Genomic DNA, 23,535 nt, shown 5'->3' on the forward strand with positions numbered 1-23,535 from the left:
CTCCTCCGTGATAGCGTTACATGCACATGACATACTCCTCTGTGATGGCGTTACATGCACATGACATGCTCCACCGTGATAGCGTTACATGCACATGACATTCTCCTCCGTGATAGCGTTACATGCACATGACATGCTCCTCTGTGATGGTGTTACATGTACATGACATTCTCCTCCGTGATAGCGTTACATGCACATGACATACTCCTCTGTGATGGCGTTACATGCACATGACATTCTCCTCCATGATGGCGTTACATGCACATGACATACTCCTATGTGATAGCGTTACATGCACATGACATGCTCCTCTGTGATGGTGTTACATGCACATGATATGCTCCTCCGTGATGGCGTTACATGCACATGACATTCTCCTCTGTGATGGCGTTACATGCACATGACATACTCCTCCGTGATAGCGTTACATGCACATGACATACTCCTCTGTGATGGCGTTACATGCACATGACATGCTCCTCCGTGATGGCGTTACATGCACATGACATTCTCCTCCGTGATAGCGTTACATGCACATGACATTCTCCTCCGTGATGGCGTTACATGCACATGACATGCTCCTCTGTGATGGTGTTACATGCACATGACATACTCCTCTGTGATGGTGTTACATGCACATGACATACTCCTCTGTGATAGCGTTACATGCACCTCTGTGATGGCGTTACATGCACATGACATTCTCCTCCGTGATAGCGTTACATGCACATGACATTCTCCTCCGTGATGGCGTTACATGCACATGACATGCTCCTCTGTGATGGCGTTACATGCACATGATATGCTCCTCCGTGATGGCGTTACATGCACATGACATGCTCCTCTGTGATGGTGTTACATGCACATGACATTCTCCTCCGTGATAGCGTTACATGCACATGATATGCTCCTCCGTGATGGCGTTACATGCACATGACATTCTCCTCCGTGATAGCGTTACATGCACATGACATTCTCCTTCGTGATAGCGTTACATGCACATGACATACTCCTCCGTGATGGTGTTACATGCACATGACATGCTCCTCTGTGATGGCGTTACATGCACATGACATGCTCCTCTGTGATGGTGTTACATGCACATGACATACTCCTCCGTGATGGCGTTACATGCACATGACATTCTCCTCCATGATAGCGTTACATGCACATGACATGCTCCTCCGTGATAACGTTACATGCACATGACATGCTCCTCCGTGATGGTGTTACATGCACATGACATGCTCCTCTGTGATGGCGTTACATGCACATGACATACTCCTCTGTGATGGCGTTACATGCACATGACATGCTCCTCTGTGATGGCGTTACATGCACATGACATGCTCCTCTGTGATGGCGTTACATGCACATGACATACTCCTCTGTGATGGCGTTACATGCACATGACATGCTCCTCTGTGATAGCGTTACATGCACATGACATACTCCTCCGTGATGGTGTTACATGCACATGACATTCTCCTCCATGATAGCGTTACATGCACATGACATGCTCCTCCGTGATAGCGTTACATGCACATGACATGCTCCTCCGTGATGGTGTTACATGCACATGACATACTCCTCTGTGATGGCGTTACATGCACATGACATGCTCCTCTGTGATGGCGTTACATGCACATGACATTCTCCTCTGTGATGGTGTTACATGCACATGACATTCTCCTCCGTGATGGCGTTACATGCACATGACATGCTCCTCTATGATGGCGTTACATGCACATGACATACTCCTCTATGATGGTGTTACATGCACATGACATTCTCCTCTGTGATGGTGTTACATGCACATGACATGCTCCTCTGTGATGGCGTTACATGCACATGACATGCTCCTCTATGATGGCGTTACATGCACATGACATACTCCTCTATGATGGTGTTACATGCACATGACATTCTCATCTGTGATGGCGTTACATGCACATGACATACTCCTCTGTGATGGCGTTACATGCACATGACATACTCCTCTGTGATGGCGTTACATGCACATGACATACTCCTCTGTGATGGTGTTACATGCACATGACATACTCCTCTATGATGGTGTTACATGCACATGACATTCTCCTCTGTGATGGCGTTACATGCACATGACATACTCCTCTGTGATGGCGTTACATGCACATGACATACTCCTCTGTGATGGCGTTACATGCACATGACATACTCCTCTGTGATGGTGTTACATGCACATGACGTACTCCTCTGTGATGGCGTTACATGCACATGATATGCTCCTCCGTGATAGCGTTACATGCACATGACATGTTCCTCTGTGATGGCGTTACATGCACATGACATACTCCTTTGTGATGGCGTTACATGCACATGACATACTCCTCTGTGATGGTGTTACATGCACATGACATACTCCTCTGTGATGGCGTTACATGCACATGATATGCTCCTCCGTGATAGCGTTACATGCACATGACATGCTCCTCTGTGATGGCGTTACATGCACATGACATTCTCCTCCGTGATGGCGAAACATGCACATGACATGCTCCTCTGTGATGGCGTTACATGCACATGACATGCTCCTCTGTGATGGCGTTACATGCACATGACATGCTCCTCTGTGATAGCGTTACATGCACATGACATGCTCCTCCGTGATAGCGTTACATGCACATGACATGCTCCTCTGTGATGGCGTTACATGCACATGACATTCTCCTCTGTGATGGCGTTACATGCACATGACATACTCCTCTGTGATGGCGTTACATGCACATGACATACTCCTCTGTGATGGCGTTACATGCACATGACATGCTCCTCCGTGATAGCGTTACATGCACATGACATACTCCTCTGTGATGGCGTTACATGCACATGACATGCTCCACCGTGATAGCGTTACATGCACATGACATTCTCCTCCGTGATAGCGTTACATGCACATGACATGCTCCTCTGTGATGGTGTTACATGTACATGACATTCTCCTCCGTGATAGCGTTACATGCACATGACATACTCCTCTGTGATGGCGTTACATGCACATGACATTCTCCTCCATGATGGCGTTACATGCACATGACATACTCCTATGTGATAGCGTTACATGCACATGACATGCTCCTCTGTGATGGTGTTACATGCACATGATATGCTCCTCCGTGATGGCGTTACATGCACATGACATTCTCCTCTGTGATGGCGTTACATGCACATGACATACTCCTCCGTGATAGCGTTACATGCACATGACATACTCCTCTGTGATGGCGTTACATGCACATGACATGCTCCTCCGTGATGGCGTTACATGCACATGACATTCTCCTCCGTGATGGCGTTACATGCACATGACATGCTCCTCTGTGATGGTGTTACATGCACATGACATACTCCTCTGTGATGGTGTTACATGCACATGACATACTCCTCTGTGATAGCGTTACATGCACCTCTGTGATGGCGTTACATGCACATGACATTCTCCTCCGTGATAGCGTTACATGCACATGACATTCTCCTCCGTGATGGCGTTACATGCACATGACATGCTCCTCCGTGATGGCGTTACATGCACATGATATGCTCCTCCGTGATGGCGTTACATGCACATGACATGCTCCTCTGTGATGGTGTTACATGCACATGACATTCTCCTCCGTGATAGCGTTACATGCACATGATATGCTCCTCCGTGATGGCGTTACATGCACATGACATTCTCCTCCGTGATAGCGTTACATGCACATGACATTCTCCTTCGTGATAGCGTTACATGCACATGACATACTCCTCCGTGATGGCGTTACATGCACATGACATGCTCCTCTGTGATGGTGTTACATGCACATGATATGCTCCTCCGTGATGGCGTTACATGCACATGACATGCTCCTCTGTGATGGCGTTACATGCACATGACATTCTCCTCTGTGATAGCGTTACATGCAGATGACATACTCCTCCGTGATGGCGTTACATGCACATGATATGCTCCTCCGTGATGGCGTTACATGCACATGACATTCTCCTCTGTGATGGCGTTACATGCACATGACATTCTCCTCCGTGATAGCGTTACATGCACATGACATTCTCCTCCGTGATGGCGTTACATGCACATGATATGCTCCTCCGTGATGGCGTTACATGCACATGACATGCTCCTCTGTGATGGCGTTACATGCACATGACATTCTCCTCTGTGATAGCGTTACATGCACATGACATACTCCTCCGTGATGGCGTTACATGCACATGACATGCTCCTCTGTGATGGCGTTACATGCACATGACATTCTCCTCTGTGATAGCGTTACGTGCACATGACATGCTCCTCTGTGATGGTGTTACATGCACATGATATGCTCCTCCGTGATGGCGTTACATGCACATGACATTCTCCTCCGTGATGGCGTTACATGCACATGACATTCTCCTCCGTGATAGCGTTACATGACATTCTCCTCCGTGATGGCGTTACATGCACATGATATGCTCCTCCGTGATGGCGTTACATGCACATGACATGCTCCTCTGTGATGGTGTTACATGCACATGATATGCTCCTCCGTGATGGCGTTACATGCACATGACATTCTCCTCCGTGATAGCGTTACATGCACATGACATTCTCCTCCGTGATAGCGTTACATGCACATGACATTCTCCTTCGTGATGGCGTTACATGCACATGATATGCTCCTCCGTGATGGCGTTACATGCACATGACATGCTCCTCTGTGATGGTGTTACATGCACATGATATGCTCCTCCGTGATGGCGTTACATGCACATGACATTCTTCTTCGTGATGGCGTTACATGCACATGACATTCTCCTCCGTGATGGCGTTACATGCACATGACATTCTCCTCCGTGATGGCGTTACATGCACATGACATGCTCCTCCGTGATGGCGTTACATGCACATGACATGCTCCTCTGTGATGGCGTTACATGCACATGACATTCTCCTCTGTGATAGCGTTACATGCACATGACATACTCCTCCGTGATGGCGTTACATGCACATGACATGCTCCTCTGTGATGGCGTTACATGCACATGACATTCTCCTCTGTGATAGCGTTACATGCACATGACATGCTCCTCTGTGATGGTTTTACATGCACATGATATGCTCCTTCGTGATGGCGTTACATGCACATGACATTCTCCTCCGTGATGGCGTTACATGCACATGACATTTTCCTCCGTGATAGCGTTACATGCACATGACATTCTCCTCTGTGATGGCGTTACATGCACATGATATGCTCCTCCGTGATGGCGTTACATGCACATGACATGCTCCTCTGTGATGGCGTTACATGCACATGATATGCTCCTCCGTGATGGCGTTACATGCACATGACATTCTCCTCCGTGATAGCGTTACATGCACATGACATTCTCCTCCGTGATAGCGTTACATGCACATGATATGCTCCTCCGTGATGGCGTTACATGCACATGACATGCTCCTCTGTGATGGTGTTACATGCACATGACATGCTCCTCTGTGATGGCGTTACATGCACATGATATGCTCCTCCGTGATGGCGTTACATGCACATGACATGCTCCTCTGTGATGGTGTTACATGCACATGACATTCTCCTCCGTGATAGCGTTACATGCACATGATATGCTCCTCCGTGATGGCGTTACATGCACATGACATTCTCCTCCGTGATAGCGTTACATGCACATGACATTCTCCTCCGTGATAGCGTTACATGCACATGACATTCTCCTCCGTGATGGCGTTACATGCACATGATATGCTCCTCCGTGATGGCGTTACATGCACATGATATGCTCCTCCGTGATGGCGTTACATGCACATGACATTCTCCTCCGTGATAGCGTTACATGCACATGACATTCTCCTCCGTGATGGCGTTACATGCACATGATATGCTCCTCCGTGATGGCGTTACATGCACATGACATGCTCCTCTGTGATGGTGTTACATGCACATGATATGTTCCTCCGTGATGGCGTTACATGCACATGACATTCTCCTCCGTGATAGCGTTACATGCACATGACATTCTCCTCCGTGATAGCGTTACATGCACATGACATTCTCCTCTGTGATGGCGTTACATGCACATGATATGCTCCTCCGTGATGGCGTTACATGCACATGACATGCTCCTCTGTGATGGTGTTACATGCACATGATATGCTCCTCTGTGATAGCGTTACATGCACATGACATACTCCTCCGTGATGGCGTTACATGCACATGACATGCTCCTCTGTGATGGCGTTACATGCACATGACATTCTCCTCTGTGATAGCGTTACATGCACATGACATGCTCCTCTGTGATGGTGTTACATGCACATGATATGCTCCTCCGTGATGGCGTTACATGCACATGACATTCTCCTCCGTGATGGCGTTACATGCACATGACATTCTCCTCCGTGATAGCGTTACATGACATTCTCCTCCGTGATGGCGTTACATGCACATGATATGCTCCTCCGTGATGGCGTTACATGCACATGACATGCTCCTCTGTGATGGTGTTACATGCACATGATATGCTCCTCCGTGATGGCGTTACATGCACATGACATTCTCCTCCGTGATAGCGTTACATGCACATGACATTCTCCTCCGTGATAGCGTTACATGCACATGACATTCTCCTTCGTGATGGCGTTACATGCACATGATATGCTCCTCCGTGATGGCGTTACATGCACATGACATGCTCCTCTGTGATGGTGTTACATGCACATGATATGCTCCTCCGTGATGGCGTTACATGCACATGACATTCTTCTTCGTGATGGCGTTACATGCACATGACATTCTCCTCCGTGATGGCGTTACATGCACATGACATTCTCCTCCGTGATGGCGTTACATGCACATGACATGCTCCTCCGTGATGGCGTTACATGCACATGACATGCTCCTCTGTGATGGCGTTACATGCACATGACATTCTCCTCTGTGATAGCGTTACATGCACATGACATACTCCTCCGTGATGGCGTTACATGCACATGACATGCTCCTCTGTGATGGCGTTACATGCACATGACATTCTCCTCTGTGATAGCGTTACATGCACATGACATGCTCCTCTGTGATGGTTTTACATGCACATGATATGCTCCTTCGTGATGGCGTTACATGCACATGACATTCTCCTCCGTGATGGCGTTACATGCACATGACATTTTCCTCCGTGATAGCGTTACATGCACATGACATTCTCCTCTGTGATGGCGTTACATGCACATGATATGCTCCTCCGTGATGGCGTTACATGCACATGACATGCTCCTCTGTGATGGCGTTACATGCACATGATATGCTCCTCCGTGATGGCGTTACATGCACATGACATTCTCCTCCGTGATAGCGTTACATGCACATGACATTCTCCTCCGTGATAGCGTTACATGCACATGATATGCTCCTCCGTGATGGCGTTACATGCACATGACATGCTCCTCTGTGATGGTGTTACATGCACATGACATGCTCCTCTGTGATGGCGTTACATGCACATGATATGCTCCTCCGTGATGGCGTTACATGCACATGACATGCTCCTCTGTGATGGTGTTACATGCACATGACATTCTCCTCCGTGATAGCGTTACATGCACATGATATGCTCCTCCGTGATGGCGTTACATGCACATGACATTCTCCTCCGTGATAGCGTTACATGCACATGACATTCTCCTCCGTGATAGCGTTACATGCACATGACATTCTCCTTCGTGATAGCGTTACATGCACATGACATACTCCTCTGTGATGGCGTTACATGCATATGACATACTCCTCTGTGATGGCGTTACATGCACATGATATGCTCCTCCGTGATGGCGTTACATGCACATGACATGCTCCTCTGTGATGGTGTTACATGCACATGACATTCTCCTCCGTGATAGCGTTACATGCACATGATATGCTCCTCCGTGATGTCGTTACATGCACATGACATTCTCCTCCGTGATAGCGTTACATGCACATGACATTCTCCTCCGTGATAGCGTTACATGCACATGACATTCTCCTTCGTGATAGCGTTACATGCACATGACATACTCCTCCGTGATGGCGTTACATGCACATGACATGCTCCTCCGTGATGGCGTTACATGCACATGACATTCTCCTCCGTGATAGCGTTACATGCACATGACATTCTCCTCCGTGATGGCGTTACATGCACATGATATGCTCCTCCGTGATGGCGTTACATGCACATGACATGCTCCTCTGTGATGGCGTTACATGCACATGACATGCTCCTCTGTGATGGCGTTACATGCACATGACATGCTCCTCTGTAATGGTGTTACATGCACATGACATGCTCCTCTGTAATGGTGTTACATGCACAAGACATGCTCCTCTGTGATGGCGTTACATGCACATGACATGCTCCTCTGTGATAGCGTTACATGCACATGACATGCTCCTCTGTGATGGTGTTACATGCACATGATATGCTCCTCCGTGATGGCGTTACATGCACATGACATTCTCCTCTGTGATGGCGTTACATGCACATGACATACTCCTCCGTGATAGCGTTACATGCACATGACATACTCCTCTGTGATGGCGTTACATGCACATGACATGCTCCTCCGTGATGGCGTTACATGCACATGACATTCTCCTCCGTGATAGCGTTACATGCACATGACATTCTCCTCCGTGATGGCGTTACATGCACATGACATGCTCCTCTGTGATGGTGTTACATGCACATGACATACTCCTCTGTGATGGTGTTACATGCACATGACATACTCCTCTGTGATAGCGTTACATGCACCTCTGTGATGGCGTTACATGCACATGACATTCTCCTCCGTGATAGCGTTACATGCACATGACATTCTCCTCCGTGATGGCGTTACATGCACATGACATGCTCCTCTGTGATGGCGTTACATGCACATGATATGCTCCTCCGTGATGGCGTTACATGCACATGACATGCTCCTCTGTGATGGTGTTACATGCACATGACATTCTCCTCCGTGATAGCGTTACATGCACATGATATGCTCCTCCGTGATGGCGTTACATGCACATGACATTCTCCTCCGTGATAGCGTTACATGCACATGACATTCTCCTCCGTGATAGCGTTACATGCACATGACATTCTCCTTCGTGATAGCGTTACATGCACATGACATACTCCTCCGTGATGGCGTTACATGCACATGACATGCTCCTCTGTGATGGTGTTACATGCACATGATATGCTCCTCCGTGATGGCGTTACATGCACATGACATGCTCCTCTGTGATGGCGTTACATGCACATGACATTCTCCTCTGTGATAGCGTTACATGCACATGACATACTCCTCCGTGATGGCGTTACATGCACATGATATGCTCCTCCGTGATGGCGTTACATGCACATGACATTCTCCTCCGTGATGGCGTTACATGCACATGACATTCTCCTCCGTGATAGCGTTACATGCACATGACATTCTCCTCCGTGATGGCGTTACATGCACATGATATGCTCCTCCGTGATGGCGTTACATGCACATGACATGCTCCTCTGTGATGGCGTTACATGCACATGACATTCTCCTCTGTGATAGCGTTACATGCACATGACATACTCCTCCGTGATGGCGTTACATGCACATGACATGCTCCTCTGTGATGGCGTTACATGCACATGACATTCTCCTCTGTGATAGCGTTACATGCACATGACATGCTCCTCTGTGATGGTGTTACATGCACATGATATGCTCCTCCGTGATGGCGTTACATGCACATGACATTCTCCTCCGTGATGGCGTTACATGCACATTACATTCTCCTCCGTGATAGCGTTACATGACATTCTCCTCCGTGATGGCGTTACATGCACATGATATGCTCCTCCGTGATGGCGTTACATGCACATGACATGCTCCTCTGTGATGGTGTTACATGCACATGATATGCTCCTCCGTGATGGCGTTACATGCACATGACATTCTCCTCCGTGATAGCGTTACATGCACATGACATTCTCCTTCGTGATGGCGTTACATGCACATGATATGCTCCTCCGTGATGGCGTTACATGCACATGACATGCTCCTCTGTGATGGTGTTACATGCACATGATATGCTCCTCCGTGATGGCGTTACATGCACATGACATTCTCCTTCGTGATGGCGCTACATGCACATGACATTCTCCTCCGTGATGGCGTTACATGCACATGACATTCTCCTCCGTGATGGCGTTACATGCACATGACATGCTCCTCCGTGATGGCGTTACATGCACATGACATGCTCCTCTGTGATGGCGTTACATGCACATGACATTCTCCTCTGTGATAGCGTTACATGCACATGACATACTCCTCCGTGATGGCGTTACATGCACATGACATGCTCCTCTGTGATGGCGTTACATGCACATGACATTCTCCTCTGTGATAGCGTTACATGCACATGACATGCTCCTCTGTGATGGTGTTACATGCACATGATATGCTCCTTCGTGATGGCGTTACATGCACATGACATTCTCCTCCGTGATGGCGTTACATGCACATGACATTTTCCTCCGTGATAGCGTTACATGCACATGACATTCTCCTCTGTGATGGCGTTACATGCACATGATATGCTCCTCCGTGATGGCGTTACATGCACATGACATGCTCCTCTGTGATGGTGTTACATGCACATGATATGCTCCTCCGTGATGGCGTTACATGCACATGACATTCTCCTCCGTGATAGCGTTACATGCACATGACATTCTCCTCCGTGATAGCGTTACATGCACATGACATTCTCCTTCGTGATAGCGTTACATGCACATGACATACTCCTCCGTGATGGCGTTACATGCACATGACATGCTCCTCTGTGATGGTGTTACATGCACATGATATGCTCCTCCGTGATGGCGTTACATGCACATGACATGCTCCTCTGTGATGGCGTTACATGCACATGACATTCTCCTCTGTGATAGCGTTACATGCACATGACATACTCCTCCGTGATGGCGTTACATGCACATGATATGCTCCTCCGTGATGGCGTTACATGCACATGACATTCTCCTCCGTGATGGCGTTACATGCACATGACATTCTCCTCCGTGATAGCGTTACATGCACATGACATTCTCCTCCGTGATGGCGTTACATGCACATGACATGCTCCTCCGTGATGGCGTTACATGCACATGACATGCTCCTCTGTGATGGCGTTACATGCACATGACATTCTCCTCTGTGATAGCGTTACATGCACATGACATACTCCTCCGTGATAGCGTTACATGCACATGACATGCTCCTCTGTGATGGCGTTACATGCACATGACATGCTCCTCTGTGATGGCGTTACATGCACATGACATGCTCCTCTGTGATGGTGTTACATGCACATGATATGCTCCTCCGTGATGGCGTTACATGCACATGACATTCTCCTCCGTGATAGCGTTACATGCACATGACATTCTCCTCCGTGATAGCGTTACATGCACATGACATTCTCCTCTGTGATGGCGTTACATGCACATGATATGCTCCTCCGTGATGGCGTTACATGCACATGACATGCTCCTCTGTGATGGTGTTACATGCACATGATATGCTCCTCCGTGATGGCGTTACATGCACATGACATTCTCCTCCGTGATGGCGTTACATGCACATGACATTCTCCTCCGTGATAGCGTTACATGCACATGACATTCTCCTCCGTGATGGCGTTACATGCACATGACATGCTCCTCCGTGATGGCGTTACATGCACATGACATGCTCCTCTGTGATGGCGTTACATGCACATGACATTCTCCTCTGTGATAGCGTTACATGCACATGACATACTCCTCCGTGATGGCGTTACATGCACATGACATGTCCTCTGTGATGGCGTTACATGCACATGACATTCTCCTCTGTGATAGCATTACATGCACATGACATGCTCCTCTGTGATGGTGTTACATGCACATGATATGCTCCTCCGTGATGGCGTTACATGCACATGACATTCTCCTCCGTGATGGCGTTACATGCACATGACATTCTCCTCCGTGATAGCGTTACATGCACATGACATTCTCCTCCGTGATGGCGTTACATGCACATGATATGCTCCTCCGTGATGGCGTTACATGCACATGACATGCTCCTCTGTGATGGTGTTACATGCACATGATATGCTCCTCCGTGATGGCGTTACATGCACATGACATTCTCCTCCGTGATAGCGTTACATGCACATGACATTCTCCTCCGTGATAGCGTTACATGCACATGACATTCTCCTTCGTGATGGCGTTACATGCACATGATATGCTCCTCCGTGATGGCGTTACATGCACATGACATGCTCCTCTGTGATGGTGTTACATGCACATGACATGCTCCTCTGTGATGGCGTTACATGCACATGATATGCTCCTCCGTGATGGCGTTACATGCACATGACATGCTCCTCTGTGATGGTGTTACATGCACATGACATTCTCCTCCGTGATAGCGTTACATGCACATGATATGCTCCTCCGTGATGGCGTTACATGCACATGACATTCTCCTCCGTGATAGCGTTACATGCACATGACATTCTCCTCCGTGATAGCGTTACATGCACATGACATTCTCCTTCGTGATAGCGTTACATGCACATGACATACTCCTCCGTGATGGCGTTACATGCACATGACATGCTCCTCTGTGATGGTGTTACATGCACATGATATGCTCCTCCGTGATGGCGTTACATGCACATGACATGCTCCTCTGTGATGGCGTTACATGCACATGACATTCTCCTCTGTGATAGCGTTACATGCACATGACATACTCCTCCGTGATGGCGTTACATGCACATGATATGCTCCTCCGTGATGGCGTTACATGCACATGACATTCTCCTCCGTGATGGCGTTACATGCACATGACATTCTCCTCCGTGATGGCGTTACATGCACATGACATGCTCCTCTGTGATGGTGTTACATGCACATGACATGCTTCTCTGTAATGGCGTTACATGCACATGACATGCTCCTCTGTGATGGCGTGACGTGCACATGACATGCTCCTCTGTGATGGTGTTACATGCACATGACATACTCCTCTGTGATGGCGTTACATGCACATGACATGCTCCTCTGTGATGGCGTTACATGCACATGACATGCTCCTCTGTAATGGTGTTACATGCACATGACATACTCCTCTGTGATGGCGTTACATGCACATGACATGCTCCTCTGTGATGGCGTTACATGCACATGACATGCTCCTCTGTGATGGCGTTACATGCACATGACATGCTTCTCTGTGATGGCGTTACATGCACATGACATGCTCCTCTGTGATGGCGTTACATGCACATGACATACTCCTCTGTGATGGCGTTACATGCACATGACATGCTCCTCTGTGATGGCGTTACATGCACATGACATGCTCCTCTGTGATGGCGTTACATGCACATGACATGCTCCTCTGTGATGGTGTTACATGCACATGACATACTCCTCTGTGATGGTGTTACATGCACATGACATGCTCCTCCGTGATAGCGTTACATGCACATGACATACTCCTCTGTGATAGCGTTACATGCACATGACATGCTCCTCCGTGATAGCGTTACATGCACATGACATGCTCCTCTGTTATGGTGTTACATGCATATGACATGCTCCTCCGTGATGGTGTTACATGCACATGACATGCTCCTCTGTTATGGTGTTACATGCACATGACATGCTCCTCCGTGATGGTGTTACATGCACATGACATACTCCTCCGTGATGGTGTTACATGCACATGACATACTCCTCTGTGATGGCGTTACATGCACATGACATGCTGCTCCGTGATAGCGTTACATGCATATGACATGATGCTCCGTGATAGCGTTACATGCATATGACATGCTGCTCCGTGATAGCTTTACATGCACATGACATACTCCTCTGTAATGGCGTTACATGCACATGACATGCTCCTCCGTGATGGCGTTACATGCACATGACATGCTCATCCGTGATAGCGTTACATGCATATGACATGCTGCTCCGTGATAGCGTTACATGCACATGACATGCTGCTCCGTGATAGCGTTACATGCACATGACATGCTCCTCCGTGATGGCGTTATATGCTCATGACATGCTCCCCTATATAACCGTGTGCAAAATCAGTGTTACCCTTATATAATGTGTATGTAGACTGTGTTACCCCTATATAACCATGTGTATATTATGTGTTATCCTTATATAACCATGTGTGTAATCTGTGTTACCCCTATATAACCATGTGTGTAATCTGTGTTACCCCTATATAACCATGTGTGTAATCTGTGTTACCCCTATATAACCGTGTGTGTAATCTGTGTTACCCCTATATAACCATGTGTTTAATCTGTGTTACCCCTATATAGCAGTGTGTGTAATCAGTGTTACTCCTATATAACCGTGTGTGTAATTGTTGTTACGCCTATATATCCGTGTGTAATCTGTGTTACCCCTATATATATGTGTGTGTAATCTGTGTTACCTCTATATAACCATGTGTGAAATCTGTTTTACCCCTATATAACTGTGTGTGTAATCTGTGTTACCTCTATATAACCGTGTGTATGTAATCTGTGTTACCCCTATATAACCGTGTGTATGTAATCTGTGTTACCCCTATATAACCGTGTGTATGTAATCTGTGTTACCCCTATATAACCGTGTATGTAATCTGTGTTACCCCTATATAACTGTGTGTGTAATCTGTGTTACCCCTATATAACCGTGTGTATGTAATCTGTGTTACCCCTATATAACTGTGTGTGTAATCTGTTACCCCTATATAACTGTGTGTGTAATCTGTTACCCCTATATAACTGTGTGTGTAATCTGTGTTACCCCTATATAACTGTGTGTGTAATCTGTGTTACCCCTATATAACTGTGTGTATAATCTGTGTTACCCCTATATAACTGTGTGTGTAGTCTGTTACCCCTTTATAACCGTGTGTGTAATCTGTTACCCCTATATAACCGTGTGTGTAATCTGTGTTACCCCTATATAACTGTGTGTGTAATCTGTGTTACCCCTATATAACCGTGTGTCATCTGTGTTACCCCTTTATAACTGTGTGTGTAATCTGTGTTACCTCTTTATAACCGTGTGTGTAATCTGTGTTACCGCTATATAACCGAGTGTAATCTGTGTTACCCCTTTATAACTGTGTGTGTAATCTGTGTTACCCCTTTATAACCGTGTGTGTAATCTGTGTTAACCCTTTATAACCGTGTGTGTAATCTGTGTTACCCCTATATAACCGTGTGTAATCTGTGTTACCCCTATATAACCGTGTGTAATCTGTGTTACCCCTATATAACCGTGTGTCATCTGTGTTACCCCTATATAACCATGTATGTAATCTGTTACCCCTATATAACTGTGTATGTAATCTGTTACCCCTATATAACCGTGTGTGTAATTGGTGTTACCCCTATATAACCGTGTGTGTAGTCTGTTACGCCTATATATCCATGTGTGTAATCTGTGTTAGACCCCATGGACATTCTGCACAGCCAGTTTTGCGCAGGGAGTCGGTTATCAAAGGATTGGCGACCACCGCTGTTTGTACACAGTTGCTTGTATCTGTGAGGCCGCCGGTGGGCTTCTCATTACATTTCCAGGTGGCGGCAACATTAGCATATTTTTGCATATTAGCTGCGTACACATTCGCAGCTGCAATTAGCGTCGATCTCTGAATTATGTCCGGTGTTTTTAAATGGAAAAAAAAGAAATGATCACTATTCCCCAATTCATTTTGTTCATGTTTAAAATATCTCTAGGTCATTATGGGTTTTTACATGTGATGCTGAATTTCATGTATTGATGACTGATTATCTACTGTACGAGGTGGACGGCGCCATTTTGAACCAATGACATCTTCTTTTAGGGTGAAGCCGGACCCCCAGGATTGTCTGGAGGAGATGGACGGAGAGGAGAGAAGGGAAATCAGGTACTGGGAACATAAGATTTATTGTGACCTTTTTAGTGGAAGAACATCCAGCGAGCGACCACTATACACCATTTGAGTCATGTAGGAACCACACCGCAGAGTGTGCAGCCGGTGATCATTATCCACCATGTAGGGGCCACACCGCAGAGTGTGGATCCGGTGATCATTATTGCCATGTAGGGGCCACACCGCAGAGTGTGCAGCCGGTGATCATTATCCGCCATGTAGGGGCCGCACCGCAGAATGTGCAGCCGGTGATCATTATCCGCCATGTAGGGGCCGCACCGCAGAGTGTGCAGCCGGTGATCATTATCCGGCATTATGGTATATTGGGAGCGCCCGTTTAGAGCGTGTAGTCGGCATATGGATAAGGTTCCTCAATTCAATTTTGAAATATACTACAAAATCTGAATATTGTATTTTTATTACATTTCTATTTAATAAATGACGTGATATAGAAATGGCGCACGCTGCACAGTGTCAGAGATGCGTCATTACCAGCAGAAGTCACCCGTACATGTATATTATGGTTTCAGATTGTGTTTTAGAGAAACCGATGTATGAATATGTGGTGTCTGATTCTTACAGGGAGAAAAGGGAGCGATCGGGCCATCGGGACTGAGGGGAGATAAAGGTGACGCGGTATGTAGCCATGATTATAGCATGTTACTATATAGCAGAGAAACACATACTGTATGTTGTCATAGTCTTCTCAGAACTACCCCCGGAGGCCACCAGTCCGCTTATCTAAGCTTCTGCAGCGGTAACTGAGGTGGCAAAACTACCCCCGGTGGCCACTGCTCTGCTTATCTAAGCTACTACAGGGGTATCTGAGGTGGCAGAACTTCACCTGGAGTCCACCGGTCCGCCTATCTAAGCTACTACAGGGGTATCTGAGGTGGCAGAACTTCACCTGGAGGCCACTGCTCTGCTTATCTAAGCTACTACAGGGGTAACTGAGGTGGCAAAACTACCCCTGGAGGCCACTGCTCTGCTTATCTAAGCTACTACAGGGGTATCTGAGGTGGCAGAACTTCACCTGGAGGCCACTGCTCTGCTTATCTAAGCTACTACAGGGGTACCTGAGGTGGCAAAACTACCCCCAGAGGCCACTGCTCTGCTTATCTAAGCTACTACAGGGGTAACTGAGGTGGCAAAACTACCCCCAGAGGCCACTGCTCAGCTTATCTAAGCTACTACAAGGGTATCTGAGGTGGCAGAACTTCACCTGGAGGCCACGAGTCTGCCTATCTAAGCTACTACAGGGGTAACTGAGGTGGCAAAACTACCCCCGGAGGCAACTGCTCTGTTTATCTAAGCTACTACAGGGGTAACTGAGGTGGCAGAACTTCACCTGGAGGCCACTACTCTGCTTATCTAAGCTACTACAGGGGTATCTGAGGTGGCAGAACTTCACCTGGAGGCCACTACTCTGCTTATCTAAGCTACTACAGGGGTATCTGAGGTGGTAGAACTTCACCTGGAGGCCACCGGTCCGCTTATCTAAGCTACTACAGGGGTATCTGAGATGGCAGAACTACACCTGGAGGCCACTGCTCTGCTTATCTAAGCTACTACAGGGGTATCTGAGGTGGCAGAACTTCACCTGGAGGCCACCGGTCTGCCTATCTAAGCTACTACAGGGGTATCTGAGGTGGCAGAACTACACCTGGAGGCCACTGCTCTGCTTACCTAAGCTTCTGCAGGGTTATCTGAGGTGAGAGAACTACCCCCGGAGGCCACTGCTCTGCTTATCTAAGCTACTACAGGGTTATCTGAGGTGGCAGAACTACCCCTGGAGCAGTGTAGCAAGTAGAAAAAATGTTTTATTGTTACTGTGTGCGCGCCCCCCAAAAATGGGTGTGGCCAAATGCCACATGGGGCATGGGCAATGAAAATGAGGGTGCGATACACATATGGGGGGAGGGGCAGATACACATATGACCCCAATAGTGACAGATACACGTTACCCCACAGTGCAAGATATACATTGCCCCACAGTGCCAGATACACAAATGCCCCCACAGTGCCAGATACACATTGCCTCACTGTGCCAGATACACATTGCCCAAACAGTGCCAGATACACATTGCCCCACAGTGCCAGATACACAAATGCCTCCACTGTGTCAGATATACATTGCCCCCCAGTGCCAGATACAGAAATGCCCCCACAATGCCAGATATGCCCCCCAGTGCCAGATATGCCCCAGTGCCAGATACATGGGGGTATATTTACTAAGATTCGTAATTTCCGAAAATAGGTCAAAGTTCAATCACGAATGACATCGACAGTGTAAAACTGCAACTTTTTGAATTGATTACGATGGATTTACTAAGCTGTCGTATTCGTATTTTTCTTTGCTTCCGATGTCGATGTCATTCGTTTTTTTTTACCTATTTTTACGGCAGTGATTAGCAAAACACTGCCGTTTTTTTTTACAATCAATCTCGGCCGGATCTGTGTGATCCGTGCTGGGGTTCTTATTTTTTTTTTTTTTAATTAAACAATGTAAAATCCCAAAAAAAAATGCGTGGGGTCCCCCCTCCTAAGCATAACCAGCCTCGGGCTCTTTGAGCCGATCCTGGTTGCAGAAATATGGGGAAAAAATTGACAGGGGTTCCCCCATATTTAAGCAACCAGCATCGGGCTCTGCGCCTGGTCCTGGTTCCAAAAATACGGGGGACAAAAAGAGTAGGGGTCCCCCGTATTTTTAAAACCAGCACCGGGCTCCACTAGCTGGACAGATAATGCCACAGCCGGGGGTCACTTTTATACAGCGCCCTGCGGCCGTGGCATCAAAAATCCAACTAGTCACCCCTGGCCGGGGTACCCTGGGGGAGTGGGGACCCCTTCAATCAAGGGGTCCCCCCCCCAGCCACCCAAGGGCCAGGGGTGAAGCCCGAGGCTGTCCCCCCCCATCCAATGGGCTGCGGATGGGGAGGCTGATAGCCATTTGTGATAATGAAAAGATATTGTTTTTAGTAGCAGTACTACAAGTCCCAGCAAGCCTCCCCGCATGCTGGTACTTGGAGAACCACAAGTACCAGCATGCGGCGGAAAAACGGGCCCGCTGGTACCTGTAGTACTACCACTAAAAAAATACCCAAAAAAACACAAGACACACACACCGTGAAAGTATAATTTTATTACATACATACACACATACATACATACTTACCTTATGTTCTCACGCAGGTCGGTCCTCTTCTCCAGTAGAATCCAAGGGCTACCTGTTGAAGAAATTCTACTCACCAGATCCATGGGTCCAGGCTCCTCGGCAAATCCAGGGTTAATCCACGTACTTGAATAAATAAAAAAAAACGGTGTCCCGACCACGAACTGAAAGGGGACCCATGTTTGCACATGGGTCACCTTCCCACGAATGCCAGAAACCCACTTTGACTTCTGTCTAAGTGGGTTTCTTCAGCCAATCAGGGAGTGCCACGTTGTAGCACTCTCCTGATCAGCTGTGTGCTGCTGTCCTCACTGACAGGCAGCACGCGGCAGTGTTACAATGTAGCGCCTATGCGCTACATTGTAACCAATGATGGGAACTTTCTGCTCTGCGGTTGACCTAAAGTGACGTCACCGCTGAGCAGAAAGTTCCCAGCATTGGTTACTATGGAGCGCATAGGCGCTACATTGTAACACTGCCGTGTGCCGCCTGTCAGTGAGGACAGCAGCACACAGCTGATCAGGAGAGTGCTACAACGTGGCACTCCCTGATTGGCTGAAGAAACCCACTTAGACAGAAGTCAAAGTGGGTTTCTGGCATTCGTGGGAAGGTGACCCATGTGCAAACATGGGTCCCCTTTCAGTTCGTGGTCGGGACACCGTTTTTTTTTTTTATTCAAGTACGTGGATTAACCCTGGATTTGCCGAGGAGCCTGGACCCATGGATCTGGTGAGTAGAATTTCTTCAACAGGTAGCCCTTGGATTCTACTGGAGAAGAGGACCGACCTGCGTGAGAACATAAGGTAAGTATGTATGTATGTGTGTATGTATGTAATAAAATTATACTTTCACGGTGTGTGTGTCTTGTGTTTTTTTGGGTATTTTTTTAGTGGTAGTACTACAGGTACCAGCGGGCCCGTTTTTCCGCCGCATGCTGGTACTTGTGGTTCTCCAAGTACCAGCATGCGGGGGAGGCTTGCTGGGACTTGTAGTACTGCTACTAAAAACAATATCTTTTATTTTACAACAAAGGCTATCAGCCCTCCCATCCGCAGCCCATTGGATGGGGGGGGACAGCCTCGGGCTTCACCCCTGGCCCTTGGGTGGCTGGGGGGGGGGGACCCCTTGATTGAAGGGGTTCCCACTCCCCCAGGGTACCCCGGCCAGGGGTGACTAGTTGGATTTTTGATGCCACGGCCGCAGGGCGCTGTATAAAAGTGACCCCCGGCTGTGGCATTATCTGTCCAGCTAGTGGAGCCCGGTGCTGGTTTTAAAAATACGGGGGACCCCTACTCTTTTTGTCCCCCGTATTTTTGGGACCAGGACCAGGCGCAGAGCCCGATGCTGGTTGCTTAAATATGGGGGAACCCCTGTCATTTTTCCCCCCATATTTCTGCAACCAGGATCGGCTCAAAGAGCCCGAGGCTGGTTATGCTTAGGAGGGGGGACCCCACGCAATTTTTTTGGCAAAAATAAGCACTTTCCCACCCCTTCCCACTGATATACATGCACGGATCTCATGGATCCCTGCATGCATCTCAAATCACGGAAAAAAAAAGCAGGTCTGTTTTTTTTTAGGACTTTTTTACGAGTTGTAATTTTTCACGGCAGTGTTTTGTGTTTTTTTGCTTTGCACTTCTTAGTAAATGACCGAGATTCATATCTAAACAGGCGTAATTTGACCGATGGTGTATTCATTCGTAATTTTTTACCTGAACTAGCAAAAAATTACGAATGCCCTCATCACTGCCGTGATTAGTGTTTAGTAAATGACCGAGATTAACCGAGATGACACTTTGAAGAAAAAACGGCATCTCGGTCAAAATCGGGAGCTTAGTAAATATACCCCATAGTGTTCACTCTAGGGTTTTTTTAGGGCAGGGTGCTGAGCATTGAAGAGGGCACATTTTTATTTTGAAGGGCACATTTTTGATGTGACGCTTTGCGCACAATGCATAGCGCATATGTTTATAGTTTTTGTACATACAATTTGCCCTTAGTAAATCATATACCCATGCATACATATAAGACACCTAACATCTGCACTGAGAAACATACTGTATGTGTCCAGTCTTCTTGAAAGATCGGCTGTAGCATATACATAAGTAGATAATTATAAATGTATTTTCCAGTGCTGAAGTAGTTATAATCCGTATGTGTTATAAAACAGAAAAGTTAAACAATGGGTTAAAATATATAGGAAAAAAATAAGTCTGTTCTACTAGGGAAATACTGTAAGCAGTACATGCTCACTGCTTACCCTGTTCTTTCCCTCTTTAGCAGAGTGCTGTGTTATTTACAGTGCCTCCTCTGCCATCCAGTTGGCTAAGGATAGAAATTGTGTTCCAATTTCAGAATTTGGCAAGGAGTAGACGACAACATTGTAACATGCACTCTGACTGTTGGATTCTGTATACAAGGGGGCGATTTATGGTCCTGCAGGGTGCACTGAAAAAGGGCAGGGTGCTTTTTCACATTTAAAAAATGGGCAGGGTGCAGCACCCTGCTGAAACAACCTAGAAGGAACACTAGATACACATGTCACCCCAGTGCCAGATACGCATGTCATGTCCCCCCTGTACCAGATATGCCCCCAGTGTCAGATTCACATGTCCCCCCAGTGCCAGATATGCTCCCAGTGCCAGATACACATGTCACCCCAGTGCCAGATATGCCCCCCCCCCAGTGCCAGATACGCATGTCATGTCCCCCAGTGCCAGATAAGTCCCCAGTGCCAGATTCACATCCCCCCAGTACCAGATATGCCCCCAGTGCCAGATACACATTCCCCACAGTACCAGATATGCCCCCAGTGCCAGGTATATGCCCCCTCCCCTTCCCCTGCTGCTCACCGCTGCTGTCCTGTGTGTGTGTGAGGGGTGGAGAGCGTAGCGTGCGCCTCTCCTGCCCCTCAGTCTCCGGCGGCAGTGCGGGTGTCTTCCTTCAATGCAGCGCTGATCCGTGAGCCAGTCAAAACTCGCGGTTCGGCAGCGCGAGCTCTGATTGGCTCACGGGCCAGTGCTGAATTGAAGGAAGACACTGAGGGGCAGTAGAGGCGAACACTGCGCTCTCCTCCCCTTGCAGCAGTGGCGGTGAGTAGCGGAGGGAGGGAGCGGCGGACCGGCGGCGGTGGGTACGGAGTACCCACGGCTAAATTATTACGGGTACGCCGTACCCAGCCGTACCCGCCCACTTGCACCGCTGACCCGGAGGCCACTTCTCTGCTTATCTAAACTTCTGCAGAGGTATCTGAGGTGGCAGAACTACCCCCAGATGCCACCGGTCCGCTTATCTAAGCTTCTGCAGGGTTATCAGATGGGGATCATCAAAGCGTCTCCAAATTATCGGTAATTTGTGCAGTAGCCATTAAGTAAGTGAGTGATGGTAAGTGAGTGGTCCAGTGCTGTTTCCTAGGACGCAGGTGGGATCACTACTGCAGCAGGAGGCGTCTGCATGTAACAAACGCCTCCTGCCGCATCACCATACAGCGCTATCACTGCTGCTTCCAAGGAAGGGATAGCACCTCCAACCTCATCTGAGTCAGGTCCAATGAGCCTGATAGTATTGCCACAGTTTATGTTGTACAGATGTGTCCTCGTACACCAAGACTCAATACGCCATACAGCACAAGATTCCCGGCACGCCTGATCATCACCTGGAGGTATCACATACCATTTTTTTTTTTCATGTTTGCGTCTTTTTCACATCGCTGATGCAGCAAAACGCCACTCACAGTGTACTACAGATGCTGGGCTGCGACTGTAACCGCACAGGAATTAGTTTTACACACATGCAAAGTCACAGATGAAGCACAGCGGAACTTGGCGCGAGGAAAAGCGGTAGCCATGGCATCGTATCGCTTCTTACACAGATCCAGACTTAGTCGCTGACAGATGTACAAATGTCCCACGTCCAATTGATCAGTGTGCACTAGCAAAGTAGTTTTGTCACTTCCAATTGTTTTATTTATTGCGATGACCGTAAATAAGATGCACATTTTGAGCGATGAGACGCTCTGAGAGCCGCATGGGACCAGGCGCCGAGAGTGGCTGCGGCCACATTGTACAGTATAAAGACAAGTGCAGTTGGATCATTTGTAGAAGAACATTTTTTTTTCAAAATACGGTATCTGAAATTGAATTGATATTTTACTGAAACCTTTGTTTTTGTTACGCAGGGTTCGGTTGGCCCGCCTGGTTTACCAGGAACAGCGGGAAAAGTAAGTAACAGGCCCACGTGGATTTAAGTACCTCCATGAAATGACTAGTAATTACCCTGCGTGTAGAACCGTGGTGGGGGGCACAGTGATTCC

The 23,535-nt window shown here is 47.6% G+C and overlaps 1 protein-coding gene across 1 annotated transcript in view; it reads left to right on the forward strand.

Moving 5' to 3' along the window:
• The window catches only part of COL22A1 (collagen type XXII alpha 1 chain), a 381,368-nt gene that overhangs the window by 157,886 nt on the left and 199,947 nt on the right, over positions 1-23,535 (forward strand). The window contains exons 18-20 of the mRNA XM_063925140.1: positions 15,983-16,045; positions 16,634-16,687; positions 23,401-23,442. Of these exons, the coding sequence (XP_063781210.1) occupies positions 15,983-16,045; positions 16,634-16,687; positions 23,401-23,442 (159 nt within the window). The remainder of the gene's footprint in view (positions 1-15,982; positions 16,046-16,633; positions 16,688-23,400; positions 23,443-23,535) is intronic.

This window comes from Pseudophryne corroboree, chromosome 5 (genome assembly GCF_028390025.1).
Source record: "Pseudophryne corroboree isolate aPseCor3 chromosome 5, aPseCor3.hap2, whole genome shotgun sequence".
Lineage (NCBI taxonomy): Eukaryota > Metazoa > Chordata > Amphibia > Anura > Myobatrachidae > Pseudophryne > Pseudophryne corroboree.